Raw genomic sequence first — 23655 nt, 5'->3', positions numbered from 1 at the left:
AAAAAAAAAAGAGATAAGAATTGAAAAACGTTCTTTCCAAGGATATTTCGGCTTTGCTTCTGTGGAAGAAAGTTGTGGGGTTTACATGCGCATCACCATGCACATGCAAGTTCTATGTTTACCAAAACCACATTTTGAATAATTTCAGCCCAGTAAATGGGAACTACCAGTTCATACTTCTGAACTGTAAAATTATTTCATAATGATTAAACTTTTCAAGTGATGTCTCACTTCTGCTTTCATTACATGTTGGTGGTTACAAGGCACATAACTGCTGTAGCAGAAGAACATCTTTATCCCAGAGACACAGGCTTGCAGAAGACTTCTGCAAGTACATCCTGTGTCCCATAGGCAGAGTGACCGTGTGACTACCAGTAGAAGACCCACATCAAGACTTTTTGGCACACAGGATATCCTTCACTACCTTTCCAGGTTTCCACTGGTCACCACTGAGTTGCATCCCTTTGATCAGTGCCAAGAGCAGAAGGATTAAGTAGGGGTTAGGCAGATTTGGCATCTTCACTACAAAGTGAACATAAGCAGCACACGAAAGCAGCACCACTCACTCCTCCAGCTCTAACACTCTGTTGGTCAGGCATCCTCTTGACTATTGCTACAGCTCTTAATAGCTATAAAGAGTGAAGTAACTTCACATCTTGTCTACCAAGGAGGAGGACGCTACAGTAAATTTTACTTATTTTCAAAATTTCCTCCCTCCAAGGAAGAGGGTACAGCCTTTTAAAAAGATGTAAGAGCATTAAACTCCTTCAACATACATGCGTTAGAGCAGTATCATTTATTCAAAATCAACTAAGGAGTTGGAGGATTAAGTGATTTCTAGAGCCGTATGTGGAGAATGGAACAGAGACCAGACTAAATCCATGTCTCTGAAACCTCTCTGGACCAACTACCCTTCCTTTCCTGTCTGTTGGTTCTTTCCCATCTCCAGCTCGTTCAACCCCACACAAAAGCAAGCGCTGTCCACCCGATAGCTCTTCCACCTCTACTCTCCTGACAGATCAGCAAACCAGAGTCAGTTACACTGAGTGCAATAACAGCTACTCAGTGTAAGGATCCATATTCTACTAGCAAAAAGGAAGCCACAGGAGGGAAAACAAGAACTCTGAAATCTTACCGTGATATCTGCGTAGAGGGATTTCCCATACATCCGCTTGTATTCTGCGCGTATATCAAGCAGGTCAATCTCACTGCGTGACACCATAATTCGAATCAGAGTTCTGTCTTTTGTTCCTGCTCCCTGAAACAAACAAAATACAACAATGTAATACATTAATGTGTGAAAATTCTGTATGATACAGCACAACTGTAAAACACACACCCCAACTCCCCTCCCCCAAAACAATGCCATCACCACCTCCCTAAAAAAGCAAAAAKCACCCAAAAGACACACCCACAGAAGACCAACTCTTTACTAGCATAACCTCATCCAATTCAATTCAACAAGCTTGAACAGAATTTGGCTTATCAAGCTCTAATGAATTAAATATTYACTGTTAAGACACTCAGTTATTTCTCTGCACAAGCCCAGTATAAGAAGGAGTAAGGGCAATGAACCCTTTACGKGCAAGGAGCAAGGAAAGTCTGGTGAGTTTAATGGCCTATTTACTTACTTTGGGTAGAYGCCTCTAGTTAAAAAGATATCAATTTCAACGTGATTTAAGAACATTAAGTGTTTTAAAGTGAAGACTTTCCTTTTCTAACATATGGCTGTACATATCACTTCAATATAAGCTAGATCTTTCCAGTCTGTCATAACAACTGCATCTTATTAGCCTTCTACTCACTGAAAAATTTAAATACTTTCAGTTCGTTAGTGATTTTTTTTTTATTATTTCCAAGGTAGCTGTACAATTCATTTCAATGAGCAGKACATGCATATTAAAAAACATACTAAGTTAATGCATCTTGTCACAAGCACCTACCCTCATAGCGTTCTGCAGTCTTTCTGCAAAAAAAGCTGGTGTGTTCTTGAGACACTTAACTGCAAAAATAAACAGTATTATAGAAATTAGGTACTGTTACTCAGTTTAAAACTTACAGTTGYTTTTTGAACTTGCCTTAGACAGACAAGAGCTTTAAATTTTACATAAACAAACATTTGATATTCTGCAGCTTCCACTCCTTCAGCTAGCCACTGAAATGACTTTTAATCTGAACGGTAGTTGTAAAACAGTTAAAGAACCTACTACACTTGGTAGCTCATAGCAAACTTTTTAATTGCCAGAAACTCTCTAATGTGAAGCAGCCATGATGACTCTTTTAAGTCTCATGATCCGATTATTTCTGAAAGGGAGTGAGGGACTGGAGGAGAGGGGCAGAGGGCTTGAGGGAGAACACAGGCACTACTGGCTTTTTCTTAAATTAAACAAGTCTAGGCCACATATCTGCAAAGCATGATTTGAATTCACAGCTGCGTCCTAGCACAAGTAAAGCAGCTACCTATGATAGAAACCTCACCTTTATTTTATTAGCCAAAGTTCATCAAGACTTCTGAAAAATTCTTGACACACTTATATTTAATGATTGAATTCTAAAATTTAGTTAGCACTGTTTATTAGATATCTGAAAGACCAAAATCCAAATAAAATCAAAGTTATATTAATCAGAATAATAAGAGAATCCTTCATTAATCATCAGAATTAAAATCTATACATTGATCCTAAGTTGGATACAAGTGAACAGTCATGCAAGCTGAAGAAAATTACACAGAAAACAAACCACACTTGTGTCTCATATTTTATGGCAGAAAAAGGTATGAAAAGCAGTCACTAAGACCAAGATAGAACAAAAGGAGCAAACCTGTTGTATTTCACAGCAATGCATATTCTATATAGAAAAAGTAATTTGTAAGGATTGTAAGGAAAAATGTAGATGGGAAATAGCAGGTCAACACATAAACAGTTGTCAATGATATGTACAAACCAATTCAAAACAAGCAACAAAACACAAAATGTCCATTTCTTGATCACTGTATTCAGATAAAACAACACACTTGCACTTTAGTATGTTTGGAAATATTATTGTAAATTACCATTTATACAGTCCAGAGAGCTTTAAAGAAAGCAAAATCAAATATTTTCAATTAGAAAAATCGTTTTCAGGAAAATAAGGTGCACAGAACAAATAATGCTGAAGGCATCAACCGATATATGTAATTAAAGTTTAATTAATAAAGAAGTTATTCAGTAAACATTAACAACAATTCTTTCTAAAAAGAGCTATTGTTTTGTTTGCATGTTACAGTCCCAGTTCTGCACCTCTGTCCACTTGGAATGTCATACGTTGCAAAGCTCCGCTGAAGTCAAAGTGCCAGAGAAAGGATTTCCTCATATAGGATAGTTGTTAGCATCAAGACTCTTGACAGTTTCTTTACTGAGGGGATCGTTTTCTAAAAGCACGAGACACTATTTCTGTTCTGCAACTTTGGTTTTCTAACACTGATGTTTGACTGATTTGACAAATTCTGAATCCCAGAAAAGGTAAGACAATATACCRCATCACCAGAGCTGGACCAGTCTGGAGCATTAAAAGGTCGCTTCAGTGACAGCCTGGTGAAGCAGTGAAAAGTAAGAAAAACAGTTACATAGCCCACATAGGCACAAGATAGGTGTGAAAACTGAGGTTTTCAAAATTGATGCCCATTTTGCAAGACTGTGCTAAAAACTGCCACGAAAAAGAATCTGTGGCTTTGTCACAGAGAGACCCAGACAGACAGACATACAGCATACAGACAGACTGACTGACCGATCCAGAGAGAGGGAGATCCAAAATTTTATCTATAATAAACTATTTCAAATAAAACTGCAGCACAAGGACTCAGGGCCTTGTCCACACCCTATAGAAACCAGTGACTACATTTTAAGGAACAACAGGAGACCTGAGGTAAGTCTTTGCTCTTCAGAGGTACTGGGGCATTTATGAAGAAAGATCTAATGAAGCTGTAAACCAGGGAAAATATCAACCTCTCTGAAACCAAATTTAAGCTTTCTGTCTACTAAAAATAAGAGATTAATGCCTATATTTTGCTTGATTTCCAAAACTGTCTCATACATCCCATCCTTATCTACTCAGTGATTGGTACAAGTTTTCATTTTTTAAAATAATGCCAAGTACAGTTACTAATAATCTCTCTCCAGTTTAACATTCAAAATTGAACATGTGAAATTTAAATCCAACTGCTGCCTGAAGCAAAAGCCTCATCTGTCATTCTGAGGTAATTTAAGCGCTCTGATCTATTAACCATTGGCAAGTTTACATGAAAGGTCAACAAAAAAAAGCACAAAACCGAAATTATCACTACGAGCAACAGCCTCAGCTGGTGTCATGGATACAATCATCAGAGCCAATCCCAGTACTGACACCAGGAATGGAATTGCTAAGATGGCACATACCTACTGCCAACATGCCCTTTTCCAGGTCTCCAGACATTTCACGACATATGCTTTTCTCAATGTCCCGGTTACACATCCTCTGGTATTCACTGAAGACTGTTAAGGAAAGGGAAAATTTTCAGGAGTTGGTCTCAAAAGCAATGGTATGGGTGCATGCCAGATGCTTTATTTCATTCACACTTCCCAACTTTCTCTGATGCCATAGTATGCTCACACAAACTTTAAAATCTCCAAGATTAATACTAATGTATCAACCACGTTATTTCATTTAAATGTCATCATGCTCTTTCTACCTTGTCTAGTTCCTTGCTTGTTTTTAAAGAACTTGTCAAGTCACTGCAGTAAGGGAAATAGTGAAATTGTCCTAGGAAAGTTTTAATTGTCAATAAAATTGAGATAACATCATTCAGATTTTCCCCTACGTCCRCTATCCACATTTCCATCACTATCGACTGATGTAACATGCTATCACTAGCAATAAAAAAAGAGGATAGATGAGGCATCTTCGCAGGTGTGCTTGTACACACATAAGCATGCAAAATTACACCAAGTCTAACTCCGTAAGTCTTTTATCAGAGTAACATTTAAACATTTGAACAAATATGACTTCTACTGGCCCTGATCTTTAAGAAAGATCAGACCATAATACACAGCTCTTGTGTAGTCCTTTCCATCAGCAGAGTTCACCCTCCTTTACATCAAAGTATTGTTACTCCCATTTAACAGATAGCAGAACTCGAGCACAGAACTGTTATGCATTTTTATCATTAAAAACAACTGAATAAAGCTGATGTTTACAGAGCGCTCAGGACACCATTACCTGCTCTGAGGTGGGCCCTGCTTCTYGCACACAGAATGGCATTGAATTTGGACTCATCGGTCCCTAAACGGTTCTCTCCAGCTGCATACAACTCCTAAACACAGAGAAGAATTCACACTTCATTACTTATGCAGTCAGGCTGGAAAGCTGGGTTACCGATTCATTTTCGTACAGCTGCTCCTCCTTTCATATTTATTGCTTTCTCCAAATACTGCTGGAAAACAGGAAGCAAGCAGTAAGCAGCAACTAACTCTAGTCTTCATACAAACACTAGGAGCTTTATTTGTAGTCATCTTAGCTTACTGATGCATTAAGTGCCAAAAACAAGAGCTCCACATTACTCTAGAGGAAAAAAAGTAGTTAAGGAGCTGAAAACCTGATTTTTCCTAACAGAGTTTGTGTCCAGCCTCTTTTCCACACCTCTATATATGATCTGAGGTGCTCAAATCTTTCCTCTCAACTTTGGGCTGAGGCATACCCTACAGAAAGCTAATAGCAYTGCTATTCATATGACAGCCATGTCCTGAAATGATCCAGTGCTTTCTTTTTCTCCTTGCTGCATGGTGAATTAGAATCCATTGAAAAAGTAACATAAAAGTTACTATATCCAAGTGCCCTACTTGCTGCTGAGATCTAGAGTTCCCTAGATTTCAGGCAAAGGGTGTGGAATATATTAACTTTTCCTCCACATGCACATCAATCCAAATCTCACTTTAGAGTTGTGACTTAGTTGTTATGCCTTGTTATTAGCACAGAGTCACCCAACAGAACCTGGAAAAGCAAATGAGCTGATGGAATGAGGGTAAAAACTTATTCTCACAAGCTTCATCTCTGTGATGGAGCTGCRTGGCTCTGTTAGGGCTAATGTCCCTCCCATGCACAAACATATAAGCCCTATACCAGGAAAAGCCACACTGTCCAAAAGAAAGAGCAAGTAGGAATTACATACTCAAATTACAGTGTATTGAATTGATTACAATTACAAATTATGATGAATTTCCTACTGACCTGTACATCTCTTTGGACGAGAGACATGTCAACAGTTGTACTTTCATCTCTGTTTCCCTGAAAGAATTTAGAGGTACAAAAGTTGTGCTGGTGGGCTTCACAAAAAATAAAGAAAAATTGCATAAAACAAAAAACCCAAGAAACTCAAACTCAAGAAACTCTGCATGCAAGTACCTGAGCAAGTGAAATTAAAAGCCTCTGAAAGTGTCCAGATGTGTCACTTTTGATTGCTTCCTCTAGAGTCTTCTTAAATTCTGAAAGAGAGTCACAATCGTGAATCATCACATATCCCTGCTCATTTCCTAAATTCCCATCAGTAGTCAGTGATTAAAAAGAAGAGAAAGAAAAATCTGATGGGACAGTGACAAATCTAACCTGCTTTATAGACCCTGTTGAGTTCCTGGATATGCTCGTTACTGCGAGAAGCTAGGATTTCAATGAGACAATTCTCATCTGTGCCAACGCCCTGAAACAAAGCAAACAGAAAAACATATACTCCTCAGATACTCATTTTACTTTTTCAACCTAGTATRAGAGAAATGTGATAAAGCTGTAGAACCAAGCACAATTTGAATAGCAACTTGTTATAAGAGGAGTCAAAGTGAGTACTTTAAATGTTACTTACAACAGAAGTTTCCAGGCAAAGATATTATTTTAATGAACTGTTTGCTTTATCAATAAAAAATTTCATTTTAAAACGTCATCCTTCACACTAGATTTCAGGCTTTTTAAGAAGCAATTGTTTTTATCTATTGAAGAACTTGTTGATTTTAACAGGCATTTTTCACAATCTATTAACAATCTATTTTTCACAATCTATTATTCACAATCACAATGAAGCTAATGTTACTTCATCATCCTAGCTTTTTCAAAAGAACAGCCAAAAAACATTTAAATATGTGTAGTGACTCCGTAATGGAGAGTTTACTTAAGCTTAATTTAAACATCATCTCAAAAAAAAAAAAAACCCCAACCATTTAACCCATTTTTATTAAGAAAAAACTAATTTTTTACAACTCCATCTTACTGCTGTAAAGAGGAGCAGTATCTAATACTTCCGTGGTACCTTAGAAATGCCTATTAGGAAAACACCCTTCACAGGTCAAGGAAACCAAGCAAGAAGGTACATCCCACTCAAAATATTTAGGAATCTAGATTTCAGAGGTACGTTTGAGCAGGGAGTGTAAAGGCATTGCAAACTAAGTTGAGCACTTTGATAATCAGAGCCATCAGAGCTCAAAGGAAAAACCCAGTAATGAAGGTGCTCACAGTGTATCTTGGAAGAGAGTTGCTTCAGTGGATGGCTCAAGACCATGCAATGAATGAATTTCATGGACTACGTTAGAACTTAATTTCTGACCTTTTTTTTGTATTTATATTTTTGTTTTATCACAAACCAATAAACCAGTCTTTACGTTTAGATAAATAATCTATCACAAAAATTTTTCTTAGTTCTACTATCATATATCTCCAAGAAATGGGGTACAGATCAGTCATATAGTGGGCTGAATATCTGGAAGGAGTGGAGTTTAAGTTCAAACTTCTACACGGCTACCAAAAATTGTTTCACCTAAAATATCTTCACCATCTTTTAAATTTAAATCTCATACACAAACCTTTATAGCTTCCTTGATTTCATATGCATCAAACATGACAGGTGTCTTCATCATTGCTAAGATTGTTTTCTCAAAGTTACCTGATAGCTCAGATTTGAGATCCTTGATCAAATCCTAATGAGAAATAAAAAAAAAGGAAAGAAGAAATGCATAAAGACTACAATTGACAAATATGATGACCAAAATCATGCAGTTTAACCGGAAGTCTGTATACGTAAGCATCAATAACATGTCCACAAAGTAAAGCTATTTCATTTAATGATGCTAAAACAAACAAAAACTACCAAAAATTTTAGATAATTAAGTTCAAATTAAATAGATTGCACAGACMAAAGGTCAAAGCAACTTTAGCAGAGAAACAACTTTATACATTTCATACATTTCATCTGAAGCGCTGCATGGATGTCAAGAGTAGATAAAATCATAACCCTAAACTGGCTATGACATGTGAATCATCTTCCCTACAGGGAACTTTTTTTTTTTTTTTTTTTAAGGAACGTAGGCCCTATTTCTTCTTCCATCTGTGCTCATAATACACTTACCTTTCCATAAGCTGTTTTGAAGGACAACATGATCTGCTGTCGTTGTTTGTTTGAACGACTTCCAAGACAATCTATAATCGCCTGCTCATCAGTTCCTGTATATGTACATAGACACAGGATGAGCATGTGCATGTCATGTGATGACTCAGCTTTCTATTATAGGTATCCTACCTCTGCTAATCCCAACTGAAGCGCACATGCACCTTTAATGCACCTACTGCATCTCCTTCTTGTGTCTGACCACAGAACTGCAGATCTACTCCCAACCACAATGAGAACAAAAATGTATCAAACTTWTAATGCTGTTTATGCCTAAATTCAATACCAATAATTCTTCAGACCAACAATAACCATGAGGGAACTACCCCAGTGGTATATGTATTCCAGTATACATGCAGCAACAGAGAAAAGCAGTGCTGAGTTAAAGTTACAATACTACTTTTAACTTGAAATGTAAATCCACAGACTGCTTACCAAACCCCTTCATTGCCTTCCTCAAGACTTCTGCATCCTTCAGAGGATCAAATCCTGGTGCATCAGTGATTGTGCCTCGGTTTCCACGCTAAATCATACAAAATTGAGTAGCATATTAAACTGGAACAAGACTTTATTTTACAACTTAAAGAAGATAACCACTATTAAYAATTTTCTTTTTTGTTAGAGAGGTAACAAAGGAAACTAAACAGAACTTTAAGAGCTCATTCATTTCTGTACTCAAATTATGAGAAAATACARAGTCAAAGAAGTTCCCTGATATTAAATCTGCTGTCCTATTAAATAAAGTCTAATAAACTGTACGTACAAATGGAAATACCTGATTTTAGGGAAGGCAAATTTAATGAAATTCAAATTCACTTCAAAATCCTTTTCTTGGGTTAATGCAGTCAAATAGCATTTATTTTAATGTTAGCCTATACTGCTGGAAAAGATTCTCTCTCTCTCCTGCACCCTCCTCACCCCCCCCGTCAAATTTTTTCTCATGCCTGTGTTTTGAATTTCAGGCTTGAGCTACTCTTGTACGCACAAAGAAAACGTACAAAAACAAAAACACACAGAGTCACATTTTAAAAACACTGAATGCTCTTACTGCTCCAGGAGTGACTGCAGGCACTGCAGAGCCTGAGTAAGAAGGCATAGGAGGATTCACAGATGGGCCTGCTGGATAACTTGGTATTGGCTGCTGTCCTGGTGATGGCATGGGCTGCTGCCCTGGATAAGTTGCTGGTGGTTGCCCTGGATAGCTCATTGGCTGTTGACCTGGAGGTGGCATGGGCTGGCCTGGCACAGGACCACCTGGGTATCCTGGATAAGCCGGCATTCCTGATGGTGGATTTCCTCCAGGTGGAGGGTACACTCCATAAGAAGGCTGCTGTCCCGATGGAGGTTGCCCAAAGCCACCTGGAGGGATTGGAGGATAACCCCCAGGTGTTGAAGGATATATGCCTTGTGGTACATTTGTCCCTCCAAAGGTCCCTGCCATATTAGAAGCCTGCAATGAYGGGCAATAAAGCAAGAGACAGTAAGGTGTAAAAAGGGTTGAGTTTCAATAATATGTTTAACACAGTACAAGCATAAAAATACCTCAACACACGCACTACTATTCAGACAGGCCAAAAGCCAAGTAAGAAGGAAAACCTAGACTACATTTGCCAACATGAATATTTTAATAATGGATACTCAGTATTCCTCTGCACAGTAAAAGCCAAGTTATGTTACTTTTATACCCATGGCTTTTGAACCTAAGCTCTTAAAAAAAATAATAAAAAAAATAAGTAGTGGTTTACCTTCCTAAAATAAGGAATAGCTGTGGTACCTATTTTCTTCAAAAGATGACATTGAACTCTCAACACTGAACATAAGGGCCTGGCTTTACACAGTCATTTCTTTTTATCAAGTCCGTACAGTTCTATGAAGAATACAAACTACATCTGTAATAAACTACTGTGTTGCAATGACAGAAACACATCCTTGCAGTTGAGTCGGAGTTGAACTCACCATCCCAGCCATGTAGTTTGGATTGAACTGATTAGCATAGCCAGCCACGTTGTCCAGACCAATTGGAGGTGGATTTGAAGGTGGATAAGCAGCACCACCCCAAGGATTGCTACCTGAAATCAAAAACAGCTGTACTGAAACAAGAAACTATACATTTTTAAATCTATTTCTTATTACTTACATTTCTAATGTAAAGTCTGTTAAACATTGGCAGTTTGGAAAGAGGAAAATTGAAGAGGTRCATAGCTGCAGTCCTGTTACGGTACAAAGAGAGGCTTCACTGGATATTCCCAGTCATGGTAGCTATCACTGAATCTATAAATTTTTTTTTATTATTATTATTAATAACTCTAAACATATTTGAAGGTGACTGACATTTGCAAGTCAATACTGTCAACATCATATTTTGTATAGAGAAAGGTTTCTCTTAATAGTGCATAAAATTATCTGAGTGTTCCAACAGAAAGGATATTATTGGCTCATTTTAGGCTGGTAGTTTAGTACAGAGCACAGAACAGTACACTTACACAGGCTCAAGCAATAAACAACTCGGCTGCGCACAGCTGTACAGCCTTGTCAGCACAGCAGTCTACCTGAGCTAGAACACCCTGCTGAGAAACAGGATTTATTTTCTCAGGCTAATCTGGCTACATTGCTTCCCATTTCTGAGTTAGCTTCCACAACTCCACACTTTGCCAGATACATGCAACTCCAGCCCTTTCTTTCTGTGCTTTCATTATCAACAACTACCATTTGGTATCTGAGTGAACTTTTTAGTTATATACTTCATTAATGTTATATTATCGCAACTAACATCCTCTTTAACAGCCATGTCTCTTCCACATGCAGCTGTCTGCTTAAGATCAGTGAATTAGGGATAACATCATAAATAAAAGCCCCATTTTTTGGGGGGGGGGKGATATAGGTCTTAAATTGTGCAACTGATTTCTCAGCTTCAATATACTCATTTTCCTCATCAGTTGCTTTCATGACTCAGTACTACTAACAGGACACTTMCTTGACATTTATTAATCTTGACCAAAATGAAGACCATCTCTTAGTTCAAAGTTCTTAGCCTAAGACAGATGGACCTTATATAGGCACAGGGTGGAGCATCCATCTTACATAAATTAGAATACCAAGAATCTCTGGTCAAGATAAAATGGGACTTAAAAGAGCACAGAAAGCTTCAATGAGTCAAGAAACCCCTCCAGACTCCTGTTCTTATATTCATTCCACCTTTCCATTCCTGAAAAACCACCACTGTAATTTAACATTTACTTCATCCAAACAGTTTACCTGGGGCTGGTGGCGGATATCCACCCGCTGGGGGATAACCAGGGTAACTCATTGCAAAGATCTGAAAAAAGCATGTGATAAAATTATTTTCTGTAATGCTTCACTAACTGTATCATATAAAATTAACAGGGAATAATTTTGCAGTAGCCTGTCAGCAAATTTTAGACATCTCTGCCCAACATAAACTCACTTTGTCTATTACATTGTTACGGATGCATCACTTAAACAAGCTTTATTGCTCTATTAAAGTATCAACCAGTTTGCAACCGATACAGAGCAGCCAGTCTTATTAATCGAGAGTAGAAAGTTAGCTGAAAAACAAGCTACGTCTTCAAATAGGTAATTTTATGAGAAATGCTGAATGGCATTTAAATGCAAATGTCTGCACAAATGTAAGGTCAGACCAAGAAGCTGAAAGGATATATTTTATGCCTACAGTATTGCTATAAAATGCAAAGAGTTTACAGAAAAGTAAGAGCACTAGAACAAACTGGATATCTCAAAGTCGACAGCGTATCTATCAGCACGGAAGTGCATAGTACTTTGTTGTCCAAAATAAGGGTGGAGCGTCAAATGGGAAGGACAGTTATATACCRTACTAAAACAATTTTCCAGACTGCAGAAACATTTATTTTAAACAGAATAACTATCAGGAAGAATGGTAAAGGTATCCCAAAGAGCTTGTTCCAAATTAAGAAAGTGTGCAATGAATCTTTACTTCAACTTTTTCACAGTTATTTTTAGCGACAACCCCCAGTCTATTTTTAACACTACTGTGCAAACAGTATCCTTTTCTCTTCTGTCCCCTGAAGCACTGAAGGCGTTGGGCTATGCAGACCACTAACTGGAAGGTGGTTTGTCTCTCACCACAGTTGCTTACRCTGTAATCTATTCGGAAAGTCGAGAGACTCAGTAAAGCTTTACTGGCAGTAAGAAACAGAAAACCACTTTAGATACTTGGTTACATTCACAGTGATCTATACTCTAAAYGATGTAGTTTAATTTGTTTAATTTCAACAGCTGCCCACACTGCCATCTTCACCTACCTCCCTTAAAATGTCACCAACTGCAAGGAAAAATACCCCAAACAAGAAAACCTTTTGCTTTTGAATTCTACTTCCTTCCACTGCTGAGAAGCAAGCAGCCTCTCAACAAATTAACTGTAAACGTATTGCTTCATTTTTCAGGATATTCATTGCCTTTTGCATCTGGCTTGTTTTGCTATGTTTTGGAATTAAGCATGTGTGTGGAGGGAGGGGTCAGGTGTTTTTGTATAACCGTTTTAACTYCCTTTTCTGGCTTACATGGCTCTTTTGCATAACAGTGGAATGGGATTTTTTTTTTAATAAAGGAAAATACAATTATGAAATACTCAACCTGAATTTTGTGGCTTAGCGTTATTTCTGCTTCGTATAATTTTTTTATTACAACAGAAACATGAAAATCAATATACAGAAATCACACCAAATTAATTTTAAAATGATCACTGCTATTTTTCCAAGCTGCTGCTGCAAAAAAATCATACTGCATCCCTCATTTCACAGCTGTTTCCTCTGCATTCTTTCTCTGCTTGCAATGGCTGATAGGTTGGGAACAGTTGTATCAACATGCACACAAAARACTGGCTCTAAGTATGAAAACACTTATATGGCTGAGGTACCACAGTAGGCTGCTATTCAGCTACAGAGCCCTAGCYCAGTCTGCAGGAGGTAGTCACTGCAGCACAGGCAAGCTCCATTCCCTTCTGCCACTCTTGCAAGACTTGAAACAAAACAACACAGATCACCTCACGGGTGTTTGGAGGTAGTAAGGAAAAGTAAGGGCTTTACATTGTGGAATTTAAAGAATTTGCAAATAGGCACATAGATCTACCATCAGGCTCAAGAGGACAAACAGCTCAAACTTTAAGAGCGCCCATTCACTACAGACTTAGACCAGTGACTTGGCAGGGAGAAACTTCATTATCCTGAGTTCAGTCCAGGGTTCTAGTAGTAACTAATGTTTGACAGTAGAAGTCAAACATCCTTTGCAAGTCAACAAYGGGTTATAGTTGCAGGGTAGCCATCACACTTGCTGGTATGTCTACTGCTACTCAACACTTGACCACAGCCGCAGAGAAAGACAAATGCAGCTGGCAGAAATCTGAACAAGGAAGACATTTTCCTGATTTTAAAAGCATAATTTCCCACATTCAGAAAACAACCAAAGTCAGTAAGAATGATGTGTAAAATACTCAGCAAAACCTGAAATGTTCATGAAAACCCTCTTAATTTGCAGTGAACTCAACAGCATCTTCACAGAACTGAACATAGCAAGCGTAGATTACCAGGCCTCTGCCCTGCCTTCCCGCAGCACACTCTTCCTGAAAAACAGGCCATGGATTAACAGGCTCATAACCAGCTCCTGTAAGGCCCCACTAACACCTCTGTGACACTGATTTTCCATCTTCAAAGACAGTAGTTTCAACTAATATGCATTTGTAGTTCTCCAACCACACCTGGAACCACCTCAGGTGTCCCAGCACCTAACACAGCCTCTCTGAACTCCACAGCCAGCTGCAGATTGCACAAATATCTGCAGCATATTGTCTTGACACGTAATAAATATTTGAGCATTCAGAGTCTGGATTTTATGCAAGACCTATTTTAAAGAAAATCTTACTGCACTGTAAGACATGCAAAACAGATTAACTGCTGTACCCTGGTGTCTTTTAACTATTTTACTGCTTTTTGAAAAAAACCAAACAGATTAGGCCCTTGTGATGTTTTACTGTTATTTTTTGGGTGTACATTCTACAGAAGCTAGGGCTGAAATGTGGCACCACCCACRTCATTTTGCTTCTGGTTAGTTCTTGCTTTTTCGTGAGATCTACCTCACTAGGCTGAAGCGCATACAGGTATGGCTAAATCTCTTCCCCTGAATATATTGGCACATTGAGGGTAATCAAGCTTATTTGTTAAAGGGTTACTATAGTAACAGTCTCCAGCTCAGATTTTTTCCATTAATCATTCCCTAAGATCATCAGCTTGCTTCACCTTCACCACCTAATTTACAAGCACTGTCACTATCTTCAGGACACCAGTAACAGCCTTTGAAGCGCGCAGCTCCRTCTCAGTCCCTGGTAGGACATAGGAAGAGATGATAGGAACAGGGGAAAACAACACACATGGTCCACATCCACAGAATGCAACATGGAAATTAGAGGAGATTTAAATTCAAATCTCACACCAAGAACAAATCTAATTCTGACCAGCTGGCAGGATTTGAGGGAAACTCCATGAGTCAAAGTTGAAGTTTCCTGCCCTTTATCCAGCACAAAAATCTCACCTAATCTAAATATTAAGTAGTGATCCAACAATGTAATATATTTAATACACCGAGAAAGTACTTTTTTTCCGTTTTTTTGTCATTTTCCACCTTATAGTAGAGCTTAAAATGCTTAAAACAAAAGAAACCCCCAAAAAACACACTTTGCTTTATTTCCCTTAATGATACTCCTGAATGGCTAATATATCATAAGAAAAAAAAAAGAAAAAAAGAAAAGATGTCAAAGCATTTCTAACAATATGAAGTAATATCTCAGTACAGAAAGCAAAAGAGAGTTATCACATTTGTGCTAACGTTATTGTAATTACCCTTTTTGCAAGGTTTAAGCTGGTTCTAGAGTGAACTCTTAAAAGGTTTAAAACAATAGCACTATCTGTAAAAATACCACTATTCTGCTTCAGAGAGGGTAGAGTTTATTGTGAAAAGTACAACTCCTTATTGGGACAAGTAGCTGTTGGTTATATAAGCCCTTCTCCAAGTGCCTAAATTCTATTTCATTTTAGTGCGTAAAACCTACAGCATCAAGTCCGCAATACAAGACATAATTATTGTGCAATATACTCACGGGAGCTCAAACTCCACACAGAGACAGGCAGATGCAGCTGATTTTTCTGGGAGTGTCTGAGGCTCCTCCTATGTTAAGATTTGTTTTTTCTGTCCATTTGTAATGCTAGAAGCTAGATCTTGGGGGGGGGGGGGGGGAAATCCACATTCTTTCTGTTCACCAAGATAATGGATTTCATTTGTAAATATTCTCTGATGCAAAATACAAAGTGCATAAAAATAGGGTAGCAGCTACCTGAGATCTTTTTCAACACTCTAAAGAAACAATATTCTAACCCAGAGATCTTTGAAAAGCCACTGCATTTCACAGTAACTTTACAGAACATGACAAAGCTGAACACTTTAAAGGTARACTCAAATTCAGATCATATAACTCTGTAAGAGAGGATCTTATCAGTGTCTACAAATACCTTAAGGGAGGGTATCAAGAAGATTGGGCTGGACTCTCTTCAGCGGTGCCAAGTGACAGGACAAGAGGCAACAGGCACAAACTGAACCACAGGCAGCTCCACCTGAACACAAGGAAGAACTTCTTTACTGCGAGAATGACAGAGCMCTGGSACAGGTTGCCCAGAGAGGTTGTGGAGTCTCCTTCTCTGGAGATCGTCAAGGCCYGCCTGGATGCAACCCTGTCTAACATGCTCTAGGTGACTCTGCTGAGCAGGGAGGTTGGACTAGATGATCTCCGGAAGTCCCTGCCAACCTCAGCCATTCTGTGACTCTGAACTCATTCAAATACCACTCGCAAAATATTCTTATCCCAGGGGAATAATAATAGCKGAAGGCAATGCTAGCTGTTACTGATACATGTTGCACACACATCTACTTTCATATACAAACTGTTAAGACCCCAACTCATAAGGCCTAGAAACAAAACGTTATTTAACATTTCTGATTAAAGCTGAAGGCAAAAAACATGTTCTCTTCCTCTCCTGGAAAAAAGYGCAGACAGCTTCTTTCTTTCCTGCTGGCAATTCTGCATGCTCCTAAGGGCTGATCCTGGGTGCGCTATTGTGGCGGGGATTGTGCCAGGCACCCCCAGGTACGGAGGAGCAGACAGCCCCACACCACACCTCCGGGAAGGGGCAACAAATGTGTATGTGTGGTGGGGGGCACTGACCCCAGCCTGCCCAGCACCCTTCCCGCCAGCCGGCATGTGCAGGCAGCACCCACCCGCCCACTGCTGCTAATGCCACCACAGCAAGGTCTGCTTAGGAGTACAATGCAGTCATGAGTACACGGAAGGAGCAAAAGGCCACATGTAAATTCAGAAAATGAAGAGAAAACAGCCCGGCGGTTTGGATCCCTGCTGCATATTAACTTGCTCTGCATAATAAAACCTGACACGTTCCAGGGCTTTACCATACTCAGATACTCTGTTGTCTTTTTCTCCTAGCATTCTGCTCCCGAGGTGAGGTGAACCTGACAGACAACCACAAGAAAATATCTCTGGCTACTGTTATCTTTTGAAATACACAAAGAGGAGAAAACACAGTAGATTCTGTTTCCAATACTTTGACATCAGTACAATGCAGCTTTACTATTTACAAAATGACATAACCCTTGCATATATAATATGAAAAAAAATTTAGAGCATAAATATTGTTGTAATACTTCTGGCAAAGTTAAAAAAGAACAATTATTACCCAGTCCCTCAAAACCTACAAATAAAAACATGTTTTGGTCAGATTCCTAGCAGGCATAATGCTCCTGCTTAAATTAGTCCCAAAGTGTACATTTCTGATATTGCAATTATTACAGCATAAAAATGATTTTTTTTTAACTTCATGTGTAAACATAATGGAGTTTTGTTTTTTACTTCATGTGCAAACATAATAATGAACAGAACACTGAAAAATAACAAAACGCTTTTTCAATAAGCCTTTAGATATAACACTAAATTATATGCATTTATTACCAACATATCCTCCTATTCAAGCTCTCACCTGAATCATTTAAAAATTAAGGCAAACAAGTCTGCGATAATTAGGGTGGGGGGCAGAGAAAAGGAGAGAGTGGGATGAGAGTTCTTATGAGATTTGTTTGCTTTTAATCCCATATGGAACATTCCTTTTTAGTTCCAAAGAAATTAAGGGAACCTTTAGCAATTAAAGCTGGGGGAAGAAATCACTATACATAAAAATGTTGCACTTCTTCTTTTGAATACTATAGTTATCCAAGTGTTTTCAAGTGGAATTTCTCCCACATCAGTTTGACTCCAGGCAAAATAGATTCACAAAAACACGAACTTCTCACCTTCACAAACTTGTGATCACCACCTTTTCTGCACTTCAGCAAGTCTCTGTAGGCCATTTCCCTACCTTAGCAAATACTTACCTCTCTCAGTTAACCTTCCCAACCGTTCCTACAAGCCTGTCTCCAYTCCGTCTTCTGTACCTACCTGCTCAACTTTTCTTCCACTACCATCTACCACATCTTCCTAAAGCTGTGAATGATGAGTGACACTTGCCTGCTTACAATAAAGGGATGACGCAAGCTAGGGGAAGCAAGATTCAGAAGTCCACCCTGTWACACAAACAGTGTGTGTGGGAGGATGCGTGAACAGCAAGGTCTTTGTTTGCTCAGCCATTAAAATAGTAATGCACAAGAGGAGGGGAAAAAAAGGCAGAAAGAGGGAGTGCCTTGAAAAAAAACTACAGAAAACATGCTCAAGCTCCTCTCCTCTTTCTCAGCGTTAACCCTTGAGGTACACCCTAGAACTCTAAACAAATATCTGAGGTTTTACTACCACAGTGGACATCACTGTCTATCTTCACGTTGCACGATGGAACCCCTAAGGCACTTGACGGTAGGAGACCTGTTTATAAGAGATGAAATCTGCAATGTACTTTCAATAGGAATCTTGAAAATAAGATCCTGCAAGGCACAGCAGAAAAGGACTGCAGCTGAAGGTATTTATACCAAAAATACAAATTATATAATGGTGGTAGAAGTAAATAAAATCATAAGGCCATCAGAAAACTTCTGCTTCAAGGTAGCATTAGAAATACGCTCAGCAAGTAGATCCATGTACATTTTTGATATTTATTTAATAGCTGCTTTTCAGTGTTTAATCTCCAGAAATGCCAAGTTCCAATAATTTGAGGGCAAAAAGGTTGAAAAGATCATAACCCGTATTTATTCAAAATCATTTGTTTAATTTGTTTAATTATTCCACAGAATACTGAGTAACATTAAATCATTAGCCATTACTATTCTTCCAGATTAATTACCAGGATCTAGTACTGAAGGTTGCCTAAAGCTATAAATTACAGAGCTCCTCTGTACAAAAAGCAGAACCCGCTCTGACACTGATCGCTGATTATGAAATCAGCGCAACAGAACTTACCACCTTGCAGCGTAAGTATCTGCAGATACTTACCGCAGAGAAGCTGAGGCATCCACCACACTGTACTTTCATAAGACAAGGACAAGCCACACTCAGCACTGTTCTAGCTAACTGTTATTTAAGCCCAGTCTGAGCAGGATTTATTTTTGTCTTGCTTATGCACTGACTGCAGTATGCAAGGTGTAATATTCTTCATCTTGTCAGATAAGAAGTCCTGCGGTATGGCTTTCCCTTAAGTTTTCTGAGTAAATGATTCCCTGGCTAGCTTCCTCTGTAGGAAAAAATAATCCAATAGAATGTGCTTCCATTCCAATGAGATTTAATGTACTTCACTTCRTGTCAGTCAAACTCAGGAAGCATCTCTTGCACAGAACATAGCTTTCATAGTTTCTCTTTAGGAACCTTTTTCAGTCTTCATTCAAAATGCTATTTAAAAAGTGGTAATACATCATTCATTCTGTACAACAAGGTATTAAAAAGCTATGAACTGATGGCAAAGCAGAAACAAACTCAAAAATGAAGGAAAGAGGTAGGTTTAAGCTAGGACTTGAACTGCCTATTGATGTTATAGATAGAAAGCATTGCCATATTTGATGGTACTACTAATTTGATAATATTATTATATTATTACTTTCTTGGAAGACAATTTTTTTTTTTACTTGCTTGGACAGACACAGTGGGGAAAACAAAAACACCACGACCACCAAGAAAGGCACCACTGACAAATCTTGGTCAAAAAAAGGCAGAGCAAAAAAGTGACACAATGTCCAATAAAAAGCAGCTGAGTGAGCAGATTTTCAACAGTTAGACCCACAAGCCACAATTAAGCTGCACAAGTATTAAGAAAATGTGTGACCGATAATGCTCAGTGACCGAAGCACAGACCATGATGTTACAGCCTTACCAGCCTGTTTCACGTATTTTATACTGTCAAGCATTACTTGAAGAGTCATTTGAACCACCTTGGATACTCTTCTCCATAAAAGAGAGAAACACACGAAAACACATGACCAAAGCAAGACTCTCCAACAATTGCTTTGACTGTATCTGAAGCCAGTTAAAAAAAAAAATCTGTTTTTCATAAAATCACAGAATAATTTAGATTGGAAGTGACTTCTGGAGGTCACCTTGTTCTCAAGGAATTTCACAGATGACTCACTCTTTTGACTTACAACCTGTGCCTTTTATTGCTAGCTTTTATTGGCTAGTGCAGGGCAGAAGACTTCAGAAGCCTACCAATGTTAACAAAGGTTAATTCTAAGGTAACAGGAAATTCAGCCACGTCATGACAAAATTCTTTAAAGATCAGCAGAAATCACACAATAGCTGGCATCTGTTATGCCAGAGGTCATCAACTTGAGATCCACACTTTTCACAGAGGGCCAGGACCAAATGGGAAGCAGACCAAACTCACATTCTAGCTGCACATAGAACCAGGACTGCCAGAAATGGCAATGAAATGTCATTCACTAGCACCGAATCACAGAAAAGGCAAATAGTAGAACAGAATGAAACATACTTATGTGCTTATTTCTGCAGGCCCTTGTCTTTAGGGTCCAAATAACAGAAAACGTGAGAGAGAAAAAGCTGGTGTGCCCCTATCAATCAGCAGTAGCTTTTCATTATCGTGTAGATCCTGCTTCTGTGGCTGAATATTTATTTCCCTGACATACTGTTYCACACTCTCCTGGGAAGACCACAAACCTCTTGAGTTTATTTATCATTCTCTAGATATATACACTCAAGACAATAAACCTTAAAGAATTTAAATGAGCTGCACAGGCTCTCGATGTTCATATGCAATGGTAATTCGCAGGAGTGAATTAGTTCATTTCAGCTTCCTCCTCTGCCCCTGCCAAGTGTTACCTTTTATAGCATCCTCCTCCAATGTTATTTAAAATATTTACAATACAGTTGGTCAAAATATATATGGCAACATGGACATCAGACACTTCCCTTACACCACAACAGCAAGAAACATCAAAATAGGTTTATGAGATGTTCAATAATAAAATGAGGTAGTTATGTCATACAAAATAATCTGTAGCATAAACAYTCATGCTACAAATAATCCAAATTATTTTCTCAGCTAACTAATGCCAAGGGTCTATGCTATTCTAAATTATGCCATATTAGAAACATGTTTACACCTTCAGTTTTTAAGTCAAAATAGGTAAATACTAATTATGGTATTTCACAGAGTAGCTCATTTGTGGGAAATCTTAGTGAACTAAAGCAAAAAAAGTTTAATGTTCAATAGTTTGAAGCAGTTATCAGAAAAAAAAAACAAAACGTAAGTGTTCATTTCATGCCACCACTTCATTCACCCATGCTGCCAGAGGTGCAAATTACACTCACAATTGTGAGGTTCTCCTGAGAGCGCGACAGACAAATCGACTGACCGACCTTCTTCCAGGAACTGTTCAAAATAAGTGGCGCAGCACTAAGTATCAGCATGACGTTTTAAACTGAGCAATCCACTGGCTGAGCTTTCAAAACATATCTTATTCAGGGGCTGGATGATATGGTAAAGACAAATTAAGACGTTTCTGCCTTACGACAGTCTTATTTCTGTCCACATGCCAGTGCACTCTCCTCCCAGGTATGAGGCTGTGCTGCACACATGAAGCACTCCTGTGCACCAGGTTAGTCCCACTCCCTATGCAGCAGCACTGTTTGAGCTGAAGGAGACACACTGCATCACAGGAATCAGAAGGGAAGACTGGAGCTCCCTCAGCCTCTGCTGTGGTCAAAACTGGCAGGAAACTAATGCTGCAGGAAAAGCTGTCAGCCATCTCAGAGGATTCTCAGGCCACCAAGTTTGACATTGGATTGTGCCTTCTCCCATTCTAAATTTGAGTGTTTTAAAAGTACTCTCGATAGTACAGATAAACCTGCTTCTGAACAGCTGGCATCAGTTAACTGAAAGGGAACCATCTACACTTCAGTRCATAAAAACTGAAACATTATAAGAACAATTCAAGTTCCAATTTCAAGCTTCTCTCCAGTACTACAGTCTTTACAACATTTTTTCCTTTATATATTCTGTTAAGCGCATGAACACCTYTCTAAAATATCTCCATCCCAACATGGTTTCATTACATCTTTCAGTGACTTCTGATATTTCACAGAATTTCACAGTTCAAAATGTCTGCAGACTAAGTAGTAGAAGCCCAGGAAGTGATACAGCAYGTGACTGAGGGGGGTGACTACTCTAGAAATTTTCAACCTAGATTCACAAACATATTTTCACTCCTGACCTCATACTGAGGTCAAAGAGAAAGGTACGTATCATCATAGCCACAGACCTCAGTAGGCCTTCAAAGTCTTCCTGAATCTCTCCAGGTCCTGTATTATATACAGTGCTTTGTTTGAAGTGGTGGAGGGAAACAGTCATAAAAGTAGATATAGAAACAGTTTCAGGAAGGCAAAAACCAAACAAAACTAYCAAGGGGACTAGGCCACAGGTGAGACTGGAAGCAAGTGCCCAGCGCAAGCTATCTGCTACATGAGTGGGAGGACAGTGGTCCACATGACTCTTACAACAGCTCTGGAGACCGAAATTAGAGAAATAGCTCTTGGGAAACAGCTAAGCATTCACATGCTCCCTCTTAGCAATGATCTGCTAAGACCGTTTTTTGTGCCCCGCTTTCTCTGAGGTTATCGTATGTGCTCCAGCAGATAACAAATTCATCCCACAGGAAATACTTATGCACTGGGGGCGAGGGGGTCAAGGAATGAACCCCACAACCTGCTGCTGCAGCCAGCCTTTTAGGTGCAAAAAACAAAACAAAAACCCCAGTAACAAGCTCCTTCATTAAAATACGTTGTACTGGCATCTATCCCTGCTGTTAGCCTCTTTTCTTTCAACACCTTCACCTCAATCCTCCTGTGTCAATACAGCTGTCTTCCCTTTTTTGCTGAACTGCTTTCAATTCTCCATTCAGTATCAGATTCATCTTTATCAGGAGAAGACTTCAAGGAACTTCCAATTAATCTGGCAGACAGGGGGAAAAACTACCCCAAGACACGACACTCACTACTGCCCAGCCTTTCTTCTCCAGAAAGGAGATGGAAACAGGAAAGAACTCTTCTTTCTTGAATAGCAGGATCTTTAYACTAATTTTTAAAAATAGTTCAGATAAAATTATAGTTCAGGAGTGTAATAACGGCTTAAGAATATATAACGTAAGAAAATGTAAAGYACATTATAAGCAGTTTGCAGAAAGGCACGTTCAGTATTGAAAACCACAGTACAAGGGTTCTGACAAAACTGCCCTCTTACGGTTCATTCCTGCCACACATGTCAAAACTGAGGTTGCAAAATAAACSGAGGATACACGCAGAACGCTCGACTGCCACTGCAGGAGCAAAACAAAAAGGACTTCCTGCCGAGCCAACCCCGCTGCCTGGCGGTCACCACCCGCCTCCCAAAGCCTCCCAAAGCCTCCGCGGGCACCGCAGACACCGCCCCGCCGGCTCCCGCGCTCTACCACGAGCCGTCGGTCCCGCTCGGCCTCGGTCCCGCCCGCGCCGCCGCTGCCGCCCCGACCGCGGCCCTAACGACGCCTGGCGCTGCCCCCGCCCGCCCGCCGCGCCGCGCCGCCCCGGTCCTACCGCGGGTCCGCCGGAGCTGCCGCCTCCCCGCACGGGCCGAGCGCGCTGCGAGGCGGCGGCAGSAGAAGGAGCAGGAGGAGGAGGAGCCGCGGCTCCTTCCGCCGCC

The 23655-nt window shown here is 39.4% G+C and overlaps 1 protein-coding gene across 2 annotated transcripts in view; it reads right to left on the bottom strand.

Annotated features, from left to right (window-relative positions):
* Positions 1 to 23655, bottom strand: part of ANXA11 (annexin A11) — a 25342-nt gene extending 1687 nt beyond the window's left edge. The window contains exons 1-15 of one of the 2 annotated variants that reach the window (XM_085312320.1): positions 23550 to 23655; positions 15994 to 16095; positions 11693 to 11753; positions 10394 to 10506; positions 9486 to 9887; positions 8873 to 8960; positions 8399 to 8493; positions 7857 to 7970; positions 6616 to 6706; positions 6415 to 6494; positions 6241 to 6297; positions 5233 to 5326; positions 4413 to 4508; positions 1944 to 2002; positions 1136 to 1258 (exon numbers count right to left, since the gene is read on the bottom strand). In XM_085312320.1, coding sequence (XP_085168446.1) covers positions 1136 to 1258; positions 1944 to 2002; positions 4413 to 4508; positions 5233 to 5326; positions 6241 to 6297; positions 6415 to 6494; positions 6616 to 6706; positions 7857 to 7970; positions 8399 to 8493; positions 8873 to 8960; positions 9486 to 9887; positions 10394 to 10506; positions 11693 to 11744 — 1464 coding nt within the window. In that variant the 5' untranslated portion in view covers positions 11745 to 11753; positions 15994 to 16095; positions 23550 to 23655. The remainder of the gene's footprint in view (positions 1 to 1135; positions 1259 to 1943; positions 2003 to 4412; positions 4509 to 5232; positions 5327 to 6240; positions 6298 to 6414; positions 6495 to 6615; positions 6707 to 7856; positions 7971 to 8398; positions 8494 to 8872; positions 8961 to 9485; positions 9888 to 10393; positions 10507 to 11692; positions 11754 to 15993; positions 16096 to 23549) is intronic. The other variant, XM_085312319.1, reaches the window with a different exon arrangement.

The sequence above is a fragment of the Rhea americana genome, unplaced genomic scaffold (assembly GCF_003343005.1).
Source record: "Rhea americana isolate MKP2758 unplaced genomic scaffold, rheAme1 scaffold_36, whole genome shotgun sequence".
Classification (NCBI taxonomy): Eukaryota; Metazoa; Chordata; class Aves; order Rheiformes; family Rheidae; genus Rhea; species Rhea americana.
Note: the sequence above shows the minus strand (reverse complement) of the source record. Positions and strands in the feature narration are given on the sequence as shown.